Genomic DNA, 16,394 nt, shown 5'->3' with positions numbered 1-16,394 from the left:
AGTCAATGTGGCAGGATTTCAGAAAATCACACTGGCATTATTTAAGTCTGAAAAGAACGAGGCAAGTGTGAGTCGATAACTCTACCAGCGCATGAAGTAGAACCTGGTAAACGACATTTTGTCCTTTTAAAGGATACATTTTCAGGTGACCATGGAATCAAAACATTTTAAAGATAATTTCTGCTACAACTATCTAAGTGCTACATCCACTCAAAATGAATCAAAACAAGAAAATAAAAAGTCAAAAGCACACCAAGTGAACAGACCATAACTTTATTGGAGATTTACTTGGCTACAATTATTACAAAAAAAAAACAAAAACAAAAAACGACTAAAGGTAATCGTGACCCTTAAGGTGCAGACTGCAAATTTCTGCAGCATGATTCCTGTATGAATCACATCATGTTCCTTAAAAACAGCTGCAGCATGTGATGGTAAGTATTTTATTGTCAATCAAATTATATGTGTTAGTCTTACTTGATTTTAGTCATTTTTCTTTCGTTCTATTTACAGCAGAAAAGCCAGAAACTTCATTTCCTGTTCACCTTTGCATTTTTGCTACGTAACCTGCTGCTGCAGTGAATTCTGAGTGCATCTAGAAAATTTAAATGGTGGGTGATGTCCAAATAAAAATGGACTAGAGGGGGAAGAAAACAAAAACACAATGATTAAAATATATTTACAAGTTAAGTTTCAAAACATCATTTTCACCTCTAGTGGAAAATACAATAGTCTCAATGCAAATTCCCTAGGTATTGCTACTGGCAAATTCCAACAACTTTTAAAATCATTTCAATATTCTTGGTCTTAAACATATCTTAAAAACTTCTCATGTACAATATAAAATAAAGAAATTTATTCGGAAATAATTAAGTTCCTGAAAAGCAATCAGTGGTTGAAAAAATATACCTATTTAAATGTAATTAAAATAACCATATAGGTAATAAACAAGACATGAGTTTCAGTTCCGCAGCGAACACAAACTGGTTCACGCGCTAACAGAACTTCAGATGCAGTTGAAATGAAGATATCAAGGTCTCAGTTTGGTGGCTTAAATGTTGTGTAAAAGGATTAGATACCCTAACAGAGCAAGATAGAAAGTTTTAAATCAACGGGGCCTGAAGACTGAACTGTGGTGGGTCTGCATCTCGATTAGTCTCTGCACTCTGCAGTCACCGGCCGATGTCAGGTGATGACTCGAAAGAGCCAACTGCTGTGTGAATAATTGTACTTATGAACTGAACCAACAGAACCAGAGTAGCCTCCAGTCTCTTGCTATTTAGGCAGGGTAGTTTGAATCTTTCTGAGGGCAAGCTATTATTAAGAGAGGAAAAATATCAGCATTTTCAAAGATAATTACAGGAGTGTTAGAGGTTGTTCTAAATTTAATCATTTCACATAACGTAAAAGAGAAAAGTTAACAAACATCTTTAAAACATAATTAAGAGTTCAGTTAACAAATCTTTGTCATACTTTCACAAACAGTAAAAATGCCACAGACAAAAATGACCTATTTAAGTTGTGCAAGTATATGACACATTGCAGGCATTATAATTATCTTTTTTTCAAATTCGGTATATCAAAACAGCAGCGAGGCCAAACCACATGTTCTCCTCTCGGTTAAGCATATTTTCCTTGACATGAGGTAAAGCGTGGTACCAAGTGCAGTGCTTATCTGTGCTACACGAACAGAACAGAGGGGGGAAAGCCATTACAAAACGCAGCATAGTCAGGACTGCTGAAAGGATTATTTAAAAAAAAAAAATCAAAAAACATTTACAATGAAGGTTCATGCCAACTAACCTCCACACAATCATCGTAAGGAATTTCTGCAGCTGCTTTTCAAAACGTGCCTGCCCAGTCCTTCCCGCGTGTGCTGGCCATACAGCCACACCGCCCACCAGCGGGGCTTCCAGATCACACCGGGTCTCACACGGCAATCACAGGAACAAAAGGATGACAGATCAGGTGGTAAGTGGGGCGACAGAGAGCAATTTTTTTTTTTTTTGTCCCTTAATTAAATGGATGCAAAACATTTCAGTAAGCTCAACGGGGGGAAAGTTTACAGCATTAAAAAATCAGCAGCACAAAAGCATTCATAACCATTTCGTATATCTACATCAGAGTTTTGAGTTTTCAACTTAGGAACCAGGGGATCAGAGATTGCTTCAAAGTGTGAGTCACAAACTAAAATCAGCTACTGTCCTCCAACCAAAAGGAGAAAAAAAAAAAAAAAAGCAATAGCTAAAGTCTGCTGTTGATAAAATATTTTGAATGGTAGCAGGAAATTTGAACCCCTGAGACTGTGTGACCTAATCTTATCCAAGTCTGAACTTTTTAGTATTAACAAAAAATACTCTTCTTAAGGTTACAAAATATATTGAGGCATTTTTCTCCCAACGGGGATTGTAACTGTGAAACAATCTGATTTTGGTGCCAGGAGGCCAGAGGATGCCTCGACACTGGGATTAGTGCATTAGACACAATGCAAGGCCCTAAGCTCCTGGCAGCAGGTAGTTTATAATTATCAAGAGATCTGTGATACAGCTTTATCATGAATCACCCTCACAAGGAAAATTCATATCCAGCCTTGTTTAAGTGTACACATTTACAGTTATGTAATTCAAGAAGCGCTTGGTTTTACATTGTCAGGAGATCTTACATGGAGGTGTTTTTAAAAAAAATCAAATAGAAATCAAAGGCTCCAAATCAGAACTAAATTTTTTAAAAAACATGTCCACCCAAATAAATTTGCTCTAAAGCTCATTTAGTAACTGAGATCTCAGTGGAAGTTTAAGGTTGGAGACGACAAATCACGTGGGAAAAGCTGAATGCTCCCTTCACTCGGGTCTCCTTAGAAAGCGCAGTGGACAGGTTTCTGGGTGCACGCATGCAGAGGTGTTTTTCTGGGGGTGGGTGGCGCAGATAAAGCGAGAAGTACAGTATTCGACTGCAATTCAAAATATCAATGCAGCATTATATGAGGCGTCACGTTCAGAATGATGTGCTGGAAATTACGAGACACCTCTGCTCAGCTTTCTTGAATTTCAAGCATAATTAAGGGGCAATTGCAGCAAAACTCTACTGGTACGTTGGTGGGAGTGCAAGACTGACCCACAGCTTTTAAAAAGGTAAATTAAGAGGTATTATAGTTACAGTGCAAAAAAAAAAAAAATTAAAATTTCAAGCATAATACATAAACATAGCACCAAATGGGGAGGGAAAAAAAATGCATGCAAAAGAAAAGAACTGAGGTATTTAAGTGAAGAGTGCCTACAAGTCTAATTAAAGAAACTTAGGCAAATGCCTAAAAGTGTCTTTTTTTCTTCCTTTTCCAAAGATGGAAACAATGAGCTAGTTTACCTAAATTAATGGCCTAAATCACAGACATATCAAAATTACGGCAGTTTATCGCAAACGTTAAACTTTCATGGCATTAACAGCACAGCTTTGGTAGGTGAAGTATGCATGCAACACTGTGAAAAGCACAGTAAGAAATGTATGTGAGAAGCCTAAGGGTAAGGTGCTCTGTTCTGCTTCTTTAAGTAAGTAACCAATCCATTATCAGATCTGCAGCATATTTTAGGTGTGATATGTATAAAGTTTATTTTGTTAGAGCAACAGCCTACAGGGCAAGGTTTATTTGCCACAAACAATTTCCATCCGTGGAACTACCTAGCCGGAGGTTTCTAGTAAAAGTGGGGTATTTAGCCAAAGATGATTCTTTATGATGTATCTTTTAAAAAATCCATAGGTTACATGTTCTGGTTTTGAAAATGTCTTCAGTACACCTAACAGAAATTCTCATAGAATCCTGTCATTAGTTAGGTTACAGTTATACTAGTGAGTCATTAAGTATCACGCTGTCTCAAGGTCTAATGCCTAATAAACAGAATGAAGGGAATGTGAAACGGTTTGTTCCAGAAAGATCGGAAGGGAAAGGATATCCACGAGGATTTTACTTTTAAGGCAAGAACCTCTTTTTATGCAAGACAACATGGCATGAGAAAACTAGAATGTGATCTGCCAACATGCCGGCCAGTGCTGAGCAACAATCTGTCCCTTACTGGTAAGTGCAACAGCGACCGGGAAGCATCATCTTACGCGATACAACGTGGAAAGGAGAGACAACATTGGCACGCTCCTCTCTCAAACCGCATCCCTCCACGCGGCTTATCAACGCCGCAGGGCGGGCTCTGCCACGCACGCTGACAGGTGCCCAGAGCTCTCAACAGAACCCGTGGCGGGGGGCAGGCGTGCCGTTCCAGGTTTAAGCTCCTTGGCCTCCTAACTCTAAGCGAAACCGACAGAAATTAAACTAAAATGAAACAAGACAAAAACTGTCAAGAATCACTTTGAACACTTACGAAAATGTCATCGGTAAAGCACTCTCGTGATTTAAACAAAGCAGAAGTGAGGAAAGAAGACAAGAAAGATTGTGTTTGCGCAAAAAACTAAAACTACGGTTAGTTCCAAAATTTTTATACATAGGTTAAATGTTTTATTCTGTAATCTATCTTGTTATCAAACAAACTTTATGTTCTGCCTTCAATTCATTCCACTCACTATCAGTTTTAAATCATCCTTTTCAACTTAAATATTTTCCACCTTAATTCTGCTTTTTTTTTTTTTTTTAATTTTAAAAAGGGGTTTTCAGCTGTTGGGAACCTGAGGTTGATTAGCTTTGAGGCTTCGTAGGGCTCTTCTTGCTGCTGCAGACTTGGCAATCCTGTAACTTCGGCCAACACCTTTGAATTTCCCCTTTCCGACCACTTCCACGGTGACTCTGACCTTGCCGTCGTAGGTTCTCTCAGCTGGGCTGCAAAGAAGCCAAGCAGCTTGAATCAGAAGTCAGAAGTATTTATTATTATTGTCAATCAGCACCGAGTATGTACTCTCAGGCCGAGTCCCCTGTACGAGCTGACACCGCGCAGAGGAAACGTGCCTTCTGACAGCCGCCCACTGCCGACAGATGCTGCGGCCACTTTCTTCTCACTTCCCAGGAGCACAAAGAGCCAGTCAATCAGGCTGCAAATGGCAACCGCGGGACAGCATGTCCCAAGGTGAGGATTTCTTCAAAACCGTGAGTTTATGGCATCTCTGAGGACTCTCCCCCCTGTTTTTCAGCAAGTTAACGCTCCTCCATGCACACTTTTGCTTACCTGAATTTGGCAGTTTCTGGTTCCATTTCAAGCAGTTCTCGCACAGGGGAACGGGGCACATTTGCAGAAAATTTTTCTGTAATCAAAATGAAAGAATAATGTGCTTAATACCCTTTTTTTTTTAAATTTTGGTTTAAGCTGCTTTTCATTGTGATTCTGCTTCTTTCGAAGGGGAGCCAACCGTACCAATCAGCGGCCGCATCATGGGATAGTACACCTGCCAGACCATCTCCAGCGACATCCCGCTGTCCATGTAGATGGCACCAGCAAGTGACTCGAAAATATCCCCCATGGCCTTTGGAACTTCAATATCCTCTTCTTTCTCTTCATCCTCCTCGGATCTCCTAAGCTATTACAGTGAGAAAAGAAACTCGTAAGCAAAAAGCCTCTACGAAAGGCAGTCTCCAGAGATATTTTTCTTTTCCTGGATGTTGACTCCTACTATCTCTTTAACAAGGGTAACAACATCAAATATTTATGACAGGCCAACTACACTGTAATAGGTTCTTCATAAAATTGCTGCTGCGTCTGACTCTGAGACCCCAGGGCCTATAGCACGTCAGGCTCCTCTGTTCTCCACTGTCTCCCAGAGTTTCCTCAAATTCATGTCTATTGTGTCCGTGACACTATCTAACCATCTCGTCCCCTGCTGCCCCTTCTCCTTTTGCCTTCAATTTTTCCCAGCATCAGGGTCTTTCCCAATGAGTCCAAACATTATCTTATCTTAAAAAAAAGTTTTTCACTTAAGAAAAAAAAAACCCTTCTCTACTTAGTATTCTGTATTCAACATGGGAAAAAAGATTGCTTTCAAATAAAACCAAAGACAACCCTAACACAGACTGTAATAGTCAATAAATTAATGAAAAAAAATTTCAAATTCACGCACAATCACAGAACTGCACGCTGAAACAGCTCTACCAGCTGGTAGTTCAGCTAGGAGCCGGCAGAATCCTCATCCGTGCAATGTGAGGAAGGGCGCACACTGCTGTGGGGAGGGTAAATCGCCACTTGTTGACAGGGAAATTCTATTTGGAAGATATTTTCCTCCCAGCTCCCCTTTTAATAAACCACTTAATAAATGTTCACTATGACAGAGAACCTGACACATAAACAGGTATTCAGATTAATAGAGTAAAAATTTACATATGTATCAAATGTCTTTTAAAAGTTCCTAATTCTTTGATGTGGCAATTCCATCTCCAGGAATTCATCTTAAGCAGGTAGCTGGGTATTTAAGTATATTTATCACATACATGCTTATTAAAACCCTAACTAAAAATATGTTAACCATCCAGCCACAAAGGAGCTGTTTGAACACATTACATTGCAGCCATATATTCAGTAGCATGTAGCCTACTGAAAGTCATAATCCCAGTTAACAATGATTGGGGAAAGTCATCCACAGTATATTAAGTAAAAAGAATACGGTATGAGTGATAGAATTTCATTTTGTATGTTATATAAGTTTATGTTTATATACATTAGCAGCAAAACATCACAAAATGATAATTTTGGTTATGTTATAAAAAACAAATTACTTGTGAAAGAGAAATAAAAAGAAGTGGGGAGAGCCATTTCTAAATGGACTGCTTAGCCACACAAAATTCTATACAGTGTATTTATAATGCCGACTACTGGAAAAACAAAATAACTTATTGTTGTGGATGGGAATTTTAAAACTTACCAAGTTTACCAGCATCTACTTGTGGCTCAGACGGTAAAGCATCTGCCTGCAATGTGGGAGACCCAGGTTCAATCTCTGGGTCAGGAAGATCCCTGGAGAAGGAAATGGCAACCCACTCCAGTACTCTTGCCTGGAAAATCCCATGGACGAAGGAGCCTGGTAGGCTACAGGCCATGGGGTCGCAAAGAGTCAGACATTACTGAATGACCTTACTTTCTTTTTTTCACCAAGTTTAATTCTCTTCTTTTACAAATGAGGAAACTGAGGCCCAGAAAGATGAAGAGACTTTCTTAAGATCAAATAGTAAGTTAGAGAAGCCAGACCATGACATTCCCCATCACTTTTTCATAACTTCCATACATATATTTATACAAACAAAGGGCAGGGAAAAAAATGAACAAAAACTAGCAAAGCCAGTATGTCTAACTGTCATCAAAAGGTAACTATATTTTATATTTTTTTGGCCAGGGATCTTAGTTCTCCAAGCAGGGAATCGAACCTGTGTCCCTTTCATTGGAAGCTCAGAGTCTTAACCACTGAATCACCAGGAAAGTCCAAAAGATAACTTTAGTTTTAGCTAATTCCTCAACTTCTCAGCTTAAGTATTTCTACAGGAGGAGACTGGACGCAATACTGAATACACCTGAGCTGGCCGTGGCTCCTGGGCTCACCGCTGGCTGTGCGCCACCTCAGACCACTCATCTCGGAAGAGTGTGCCAGGAGGAAGAGGGGACGAAGGGTACCAGCCGTGAGCCTCCTTCAGCACACCCACCGCCCAATTCACCGCCTGACCCTCCACCCTGAGGCTCCACCTCCAAACCCAGGCTCCCCACTTCTCTCACGGACGCCAAGGAAGTGCACTCCTCAACAAAGTCTGTGGAACTAACAACAGGGAGGTACACGTCAAGAAAGAACAATTACAGCGGCTACCAGAGTTATGAATGGATTCCCTGACTTCTCGTAAGAAATCTACGCAAAGAACAAAGGTGTCGGAATGAGAAGGAGAAATGAGAGCGCTCTCCTGGGTACCCGGGTATGTGGATGGATGTTAGCGAAGAATCAGAGGCCGGAAAGATCTCAGCAAAATCCTTTCCTACAAAACTTCAAAACAGGTCACATACACACACACACACACACACACACACACGAGAATTAGCTCCATCACCAAAAGGACCTTTGGCTGAACCTACAGTAGACGTTTCTCAAATTCCAGTCCTTAAAATTTTAGAAGTTTGCTTTTTAAATGAGATTTCCCCATTTCAAGTGAAGCAGGATGTACGTTAGTGATGCTTACCTGAGATAGAGCAAATATTTCTGACCTATTTTAAACAGAGAGAAAGGACAGAATCCACCCTGCCGAGCTCTCACTAAGGTTAAAGCTTTTTTGGGGACCGGGGAAAGGGGGCTGCACCTCTCTGGCGAGCCTGAATACTGGAAGCCCACATCAAGGACTGGGGATGAAGTTGCTGGAAGCCCCTGGCTCCCTCTCCTCACCAGAATGGCCACAGTACCCATGGCCAAGTTTAAAAGGGCTGCCTGAAGACTATGACCCATGTAGGTTTCCTGGAGAACGCAGAGCGTGCTGAGGACCACAACCCTGGCCTTCAGCCGGCTCTTTGGATGGCTGTGTTGAGAAGCCTAGTCGGAAGGCTTATTTTAAACACCGAATTCAACGTATCTTAAAACGGCACTAACCTCAGAATCCATTCCTTGCATTTCGTTCTTCTCGAGCTGAAACTGCACGAAATCGTCGATGACGTGGAAGAGCTCGGGAGAAACGGCCTTAAAGTACTTGTGGTAGTCATACTTCACAGCCAACGACGCGAAGATGGTGTTGTTGACCAGAGCAGAGCGCAGGTCAGTCAGGACCCCTGGGGAGTGCTGCCGTGGGTCTTCATAAAGGTGCTTGGTTATGAGGTAGTCCAAAATTGCATCTCCCAGGAATTCTAAGCGCTGGTAACAATCTGAAGGAAGATTCAAAGGGAAGCCCTGAGCGCCAGCAAAACCACCGACACGATTTCCAAATCATAACTCGGTTAAAGGATGGATTCCCCCAAGACCCACTGAAAAGACCTTTATTGCAGGGGCGGGGGGAGGGTTCATTTTCACATATATTCTTCAATGACAGAATTACTGAATGACATCCTGCTGAAGCTTCTGGAAATTCAATTCTAATGGAAAATTAAGCACATTTCTGATATATAAATTGGGGTCATAAAATCCTTAGGTTGCCAAAAGACTAACGCTCGTTAAGAAAAAGGCATTTCCCAAGTGACATCATTTCACTGGGCCCTTTTCCTTTGGCTCTCTGCTGGCCAGGCAGGTGCTGGGGCATCATTCTAAGGCCTCCATCACAATCAGCATCTAGCAACGTCAGACCCTACACACGCCCCCCCTGCCCCGCCGCCGCCACGCTTCTGCTACCACCACTGGGCACTGTCCACTCACACTCTGCAAAGTGTGGGAGTGATACACACCTCACCACTCCTGGGTTACATCTGTTACATAAGATGACACTTAGTACAAGAAGACCTTCTTCTCAACTTGAATGAAAAATGGTGAATCTCACACAAACCAAGAAGGGGAGTAGGGAAGGCAAGCAATGACCTTAAGCAAAAATGATCAATGTCAAAGTGTGAGACCTGATCGACACTAAGCAACACCTCTCTTTCTCACGCTGATTGAAAAGGAGCCATTCAACTGCGGAAACCTAGGTGGGAACAGATTAAGTGAGCGGCCCCCTCATGCCCAACGAGCTCAGAAGCAAGGGCTGAGACAGAATAGAACCCAGGGCTCCTTCCAGTAGAGTGCGGTAGAAAACCAGGCCTCATTTCTTCTCCACAAAGAAAAACAGGTTTTAGTTTCACCAGTGTTTCTAGGCCAGAGCCAGATAATTTTTCACTTTTGGTTTTACATTCTTCTGATCATCTTAACCTACATTGTTTTTCTTATACAAACGTTATACTCAGCTTTGGTTTTCTGAATTCAAGTGCTTATGACACTGACATGGGGGGAAAAAAAAAAAAAACTATAGACTCTTGCTGTTTCATAACCTAAAGCTGGTTTCGGTTTTAGGCGCCTATTCTCCCTTCTGATCGAAAGGACTGGGAGTCGATTAAATGAAGGAGAGAAAGAAACATGGAGCCTACTGCAAAGCAGAAGGTGACGGGAGAAACAGCAAGGGCGATGAAATCTTCCTGTGATAACAGTTTCTTTTAATCTATTCCTCTTTAGACTTTAAAAGACCTTAAGAGAGGGGCCTTTTTGTTCAGGAAGAACAATAAAAAGACATGGAGACACATCCAGGATATAGGAATAAATTATTTAAGAACCTGAAGCAGCAGTGACCAGACACCATAAAGGCAGTGGGGTAGGATAAAATGGCAAAAACACATCACACTACTACGGCTCAAATCTAATTATGCTGCATATAAAATGACAGATACACAAGTCGCTAAGACAGCTCTGCTCCCAACTATCAAAGTCTAGGGAACAGTGTATGCACCCAGAAAGATGAGGGAAAAAAGGACTGTTTTCATTTTCCTGCGCTTCCTCCCCGCACCATGCATATTAAGCTCTAAGTCTGTACACACAGATTATTCTCTTTACATTATTTTACAGGTTGATCCAATTAACACCAGGTCTCCTTTTCAGAGCAGCGAGCTGTGCTGGCGCTCCTTACCCGTGATCGTATTGTAGTGGTAAGAGGCGTGTGTAAAAGCCTGTAGAAGGTAAGCCTTGTTCTTGAATCTGTAGTTGATTTTCTTTTCGAAATTTTCAAAACCCGAGATCAGGTGACGCAGTGTCCTGTCTGCATCGGGGTGATCAAACATACACCTCGGGGGGATCTTCAAACACCCATACTCCAAGTCTTTCAACACAGAGGCTCGGGAGCCAGCTCCAGAGGCGGCTGCACGGCTCCCTGAAAGGTTCTTTTGTTGGCTGGTGAAATTCTCCCTGGTCAGGCACATGGCCTTTTCCCGATCAGTCCTTTTAATTACCGGGAGCACCTTCAGCCCCAGAGAACAGAGGAAAAGCTGAGCGGCCCTCTCGCCACAGCTGGTTAAATAGCAGCCCAGCAGGGCCTCCACGCAGTCGGCTATGCTTTTGTCGGCAATGCACTGCTCCGTGTGCAGGTCGTAAGAGATGGACTGCTTCCCCGTGTCGACACCGCAGTTTTCTTCTGATGGATTCCAGAACCCCACCACAAAATCATCCTCTTCAACAGCTTTGCTTGGATCCAGGTAGCACATCGCATCCCACGAGCTGTAGTCGAAATCCTCAAAATCGGATGAGAATGGCAGACTACCTAGGGAGGACTTTTTGGGCATTTTCCACTCGTATGCAGAATCGGTGGCTGAAAAAGGAGAAAGCGAGATTTTCTTGACGAAAGCCCCTGACCCCATCAGCATGTTATCTATGAACTTGATGTGTTCCTGATCGTACTCCAGGAAGTCGTCCTCGTCGTCGGCATCCTCCTTGGGAGCCCTCCACATCAGGTCCTCCTCCTCCTCTTCCTCCTCCTCAAAGTCATCGTCCAGTTTGCCATTAGCCAACATGCAGTCTTTTGTCTGGAAGAGGGGGAATGGGGAAGGAGGGGAGACATAGCTGCTGTTTTTAAAAGGGTTTGAGACTCAATAAAAGCAAGGGTTATGGATAATTTCAAATGACAACCACAAATACTAAAAGGCAACTTTCAAATCATGGCCATTTGTTTTCAATTAACATAAAATAAGTTATTTAATCATATAAACAAAGTAAAATATGTTCTTTGAATGTTCATTTTCTAAGTTATAAAATGACCTTTATCTAGTATGAAGCTTTATGTTAAGGATTTTATACATGGATATAAAGTTTAAAATTAAGGCTCACAAGGCAAAACTTCAGCCAAGAATTATAACTCTGGCAAGATACACAATGAAAGCTCTCATGTGCCGATCACAGAGCTCTTCGATTTTGCTGACAAAGTTTTAAAAAAATTTTTTAAAGATTTTCAAATGAACAAAATTAAATTCCAGGTGTAGAAAGAGCAGAACTTCTATAATTCAGTAAGAGTATAATATATAAATAGATAAAATTATTTTCTTTATAACATTAAAAATGTACAGTGGGGCTCCAGGATGAAGTTTTTGTCCCTATTGCCACTTCAAATCAAAGCATATTCACTACAATGTAAAACTAAACTGCCTTGCTTGGAAACTAAAAGTGATCACTATGAACTAAGCTATGAATTTGAGAAATTATGCTTTTCCCTTCAGGGTAACAGATTATAGCATAACTGACAAAAATAGAAGACAATTTAGACTAACATGAAACACAACAATCCAATTTCTGTCAGAAGGTCTTTGCTAATTCCAGTTTCTCTGGCAAAAGCTTATTTGTGAGTGACAATCTTAATAATGGGCCAGGATTCAGTAACCATGGAACTTTTCTGCAATGCTAGAAAGACACCAAATTTCTGTTATACAATGAAAAAAAAAAAAAGAAAATAAACAAGACTTTACTTGGGGAGAAAGGCAGGAGGGTGTGCTTCAATTTTGATAGTGACAACTTTGCAGAGTATTATGACAAAAAGGTTTTCAAGCTTTCTGTGGAGCATTTTTTTCAAGAGAGATACAAACAGTGCATTTGTCTGAAAAGAAATAAGTGCAATGAACCAAGCCATGTTATCTACAACTATCTTTCTTTACATTTTTTGATTAAAAAGTTTATGATTTCTTTTCAAGAATAATGAAGAACACCAAAAAAAAAAAAAAGCCATAATGGTGGACACCTCTAGGGACTATTACCTAATAAAAACCATATACTTTCCCAGAGTAACATGAGATGTTTTTGACTATCTGGTCAGTAAGGGGGGAGGAGAGGAAGGCCGAATTTTGATTAAAAAAGAGACAATAATATTTTCATTAAAAAAAATCCATATATATCTTGAGTAAGATGCTACCATAACCAAAAATTGGCAAAGTGCAAAAAATGCCGGGGCTTTATCAACAAATAAGCTGTGTGATCTTGTGCAAAGTTCTTTAATGCCTCCGGGTTTCGTTTTTTTAATCTGCAAAACAGTGGGATTCTACCTCATTCAATGGTTTGCAGGAGCACTTCAAGCTCTTTAAGAATAAACAAAAACAAAAAAACACTAGCAAGAAACTCTTCGCTCTCACAGTTCAAGTTCACTTTCCACCTAAGCTATTCCCACCTCTGGCATATGTACGCAAAGCTTTCGTGTAAACCTACTTGCTGAGCAGCGAAGCAGGCAGAATAGGAGTGGATCAAGCATAAGCTTCCTAATATCATATAATAGTCTATTTCAAGAAGCAGAAATTATTAAATAAAAACACAAACAGTATTTTAATGCAATCTAAGAATCAAAGTACCAGGCCATTTGAAAAGCTAAGGAAAATAAGAATTTTATGTTGTATCTTAAAAAAAAAAATTTTTTTTTCATTAAAAGGACATGCTAATATCACCTTTATGCTTAAAAAAGTTTTTAAAGCACCAGTGATACTATGAAACTATTTATAAAGCAGGATAACTGTTTCTGGAATTTTTGTCACAGACATGCAAGATTTTTCTCTGAAGTTCTCAAAATCATACACACTTTCCTCTAAGTTTCTCTTTCTAAATTAATAACATATATAATTTTTCTAACCCAACTTGCATTAAAATACTCAATGCTCTGCCAGGTAAGTCCAATTTCTGTAATAAGTCAAATACTGCACAAGTATAAAAATATACTCAGTGAATAGGTGAAAAATCAAAACAGAGTCACTGAGCATGCTACCTGGAAATACTTAAAAACATCATCTAGGACATACACGTCAGAAAGAAGATGAGAAAAAAAAACATATAGAAAACATAACTTGTGAAAGAAACAGTATTCTCATTGCTGATCTGAAGTAGAGATGAAGTAACAATTAACCAGTTTATCATTAATGCAAAATAAATGTCTGAAAAATGAAACTGCTGGCAAGATGGCCTCCCAGCCAGGCGCACTGGACGGCCGGCTCCCAGAGCTCCGGGCTCCCAGGCCCGGCGAGCTGCCCTCTGGTGGCCGTCCAGGCGAGACAAAATGAAACAGCAGCAGCTCACACTCGCAAACTTCTTTTCAGTTGTTGGCAAGATTTAAATTATTTCCAGGAAACTACAACCTTTACGTATTTTTATTTTTTTTAAGGTCACAAGAGGAGAAACAGTCCTGAGGAAGCCCTGAGCTGCAAAAGCAAGATTTTACTGAAATCGTTTCACAGACAGATTGGAGATTACAGGCTACTGAAAAGTCATTTCACTAAACAGAGCTAAGGATCTATGATAAATCGTAATGTGTAATATTCAAGTGAAATGTCACAGAGTTAAGCCCTTTTTTTTTTTTTAATCACAACACCAGACACTCTTCTGCCTTTGGCAAGGGAGGATAACAGAAACTGTTCTCTATCACAGTTACAACACTGTTCTAAATTCAATGAAAAGAAATTAATTTACTATATTGAATTTCTACTCTATTATAAACACACTGGAGAAAAGAAACAAAAAATTAACAGAACAAGATTCTGCCCCCTCACCAAAAAATAAACCCACCCAGTTACCAGAAACTTACCATTTCATCTTTTTCCCATTTCTCTGTGTTACTTTTGTCCTGATTTACTACATAACCAGGAGGAAGCCAATTCACAGGGGGGTCAAATATGGACACCACCATGCGGCTGGGCAGCCCCTTCTTTTTTCCAAGCCGATACAGATTACAGTTGCTGACCTGCAGCAGAAGACATTTATGCAACACTTGTCCATAAACGATTGTTGTGGAAGCTCATGTGAGACATTAACGTAATTTTTAGCTAAAGATTCTTCATATTCCGTAAATAGTCATCAGTTATACAGACTGCATAGTTTTTCTACCTATCCATGACAGGAAATATTAAATTCTCATGTAATCTGATGATATAAAATTCAAATTGCTGATTGGAGCTATCAAAATAGAAAATAATAAAAATTCACCAAGTCCAAAATGTCCCAATATTCTCAATGGAATAAAAGGCAGAAGTACCATAAACTCTAGATATAAAATAAAAACCACCACTGAACTGAACTAAAATAATTTTTTAAGTTCTTTGAACCTAAACTATAAATATGATTTCAACCTCAATGCTTTCCCAAATATCATTCTTTTGTTTTTGATGGCATTTCAAGATATTTTGTTTAACTATTTTAAAACCGAGCAGATGTAATAAAGAGAAATTCCATGTTTACTGACATCAGTAAACCAGCTTTACTGTCTTCCCTCTGGTCTGTTTTTTCTAAGGCCTTCATCTCCTCCGTAATTTACTCAAATCGCTGTGTCTCTACCTAGTTTTTACTTGAACACCAAGGTCTAGAACTGTCCATCTCATTTTCCAAAAGCTGGGTTCCCTTTTATGTAAATACTTCATGAGTCCCTTTCCCCCGCGTAACTCGACACCCCTGGACAATCACCCATGCTGGAGAGGCACTGGTTGGGACACGAGACAGAGAAGTGGTCCCTGAAGCCTGCGGGATTCGGGGGGGAGCCCCCCACGAGGCTCACTCTGGGCCGAAGGGCTTTCGCACGCCACCCGCATGGCCTAAGTAGACTCTGGTTTCCCTCTCCACACCGTGGGACCACAGCATCGCAGATGCCAACGAGAGGATGAAGCATGACGGGCACTCGGCTGGAAATTACAAAGTCAGTGGAAATGGTCCGCAGGATGGAGGAAGGAAGAGCTTAGCGAGGGCCCACGGGAGGCACAAGGCGGCGCGGGCCGCGTTCACACGGAGACATGAGGCGAGCAGCAGCAGGTGGGTGCAGGCCCCGGAAAGACAGCCGGGGAGGCCGCCTGGCTGCGGCAGGGCTGGGGCGGGCACTCTGAAAGGGCCTTCAGCATCCCACTGCACGAGTGACAATAATCTCCGCAGCACATAAGGAGTCAGAGCTTTCTGAGCAGCAAGATGGAAGAACTTTCAAAATGGAAAATAGTTTCTTTCCTACCTAAGAGGATGCGGTTACTTTCTACTCACTCTCGACCTCTGCAACCACCCCGGGGAAATCTCGCTTGTTCTCAATTAGCACTCTTACAAAGGCAATTCCCCCAGACTGCATCGAAGTCCATATTCTTAATTACCTGAACATTCCACTGCCGAGTCCATGAAGTCCAAATGCCCTAAACTTCACTTTGACTCCAACACTCCTGCCTTCCCCAGCGCTGGCCCCTCAGAGCCCGGCTGCTCTGGGGGTCACTCCTGCAGCAAGCACCCTCTTCACTTAAGGAGGCTGCAGGGAAGAGTGGAAGGCTGTGGGCTCAGCCTCAGCCATGCTCCTGACCATCCCAGACCAGCCAGCTGAACCGCACGAGCCGACATAACTCTGCAGGCCAGCGTCTTCTCATCTGCGAGATGCGGCCGTGTCATGGCCTACCTCTCAGGGGCTCGCTGAGAGGACTGGATGGAGGACCTCTGCGGGCTACTCAGTGCAGCGCCAAGGGCCATGGAGAACATCGCGGGGGGGGCGGTGAGTGGTCAAGAGCAAGGTCTCTAAAGCT

At 41.4% G+C, this 16,394-nt stretch overlaps 1 protein-coding gene across 9 annotated transcripts in view; it reads right to left on the bottom strand.

Annotated features, from left to right (window-relative positions):
• Window positions 1–257: 257 nt before the first annotated feature.
• The window catches only part of DICER1 (dicer 1, ribonuclease III), a 73,497-nt gene continuing 57,360 nt past the window's right edge, over window positions 258–16,394 (bottom strand). For 8 of the 9 annotated variants that reach the window (XM_043489381.1, XM_043489387.1, XM_043489388.1 and 5 more), the window contains 6 exons: window positions 14,441–14,596; window positions 10,529–11,417; window positions 8,542–8,810; window positions 5,349–5,511; window positions 5,163–5,238; window positions 258–4,819 (listed from right to left, as the gene is read on the bottom strand). In XM_043489381.1, the coding sequence (XP_043345316.1) occupies window positions 4,654–4,819; window positions 5,163–5,238; window positions 5,349–5,511; window positions 8,542–8,810; window positions 10,529–11,417; window positions 14,441–14,596 (1,719 nt within the window). In that variant the 3' untranslated portion in view covers window positions 258–4,653. The remainder of the gene's footprint in view (window positions 4,820–5,162; window positions 5,239–5,348; window positions 5,512–8,541; window positions 8,811–10,528; window positions 11,418–14,440; window positions 14,597–16,394) is intronic. The other variant, XR_006273519.1, reaches the window with a different exon arrangement.

Source organism: Cervus canadensis, chromosome 17, assembly GCF_019320065.1.
Source record: "Cervus canadensis isolate Bull #8, Minnesota chromosome 17, ASM1932006v1, whole genome shotgun sequence".
Classification (NCBI taxonomy): Eukaryota; Metazoa; Chordata; class Mammalia; order Artiodactyla; family Cervidae; genus Cervus; species Cervus canadensis.
This window is presented reverse-complemented; position numbering and strand designations above follow the sequence as displayed.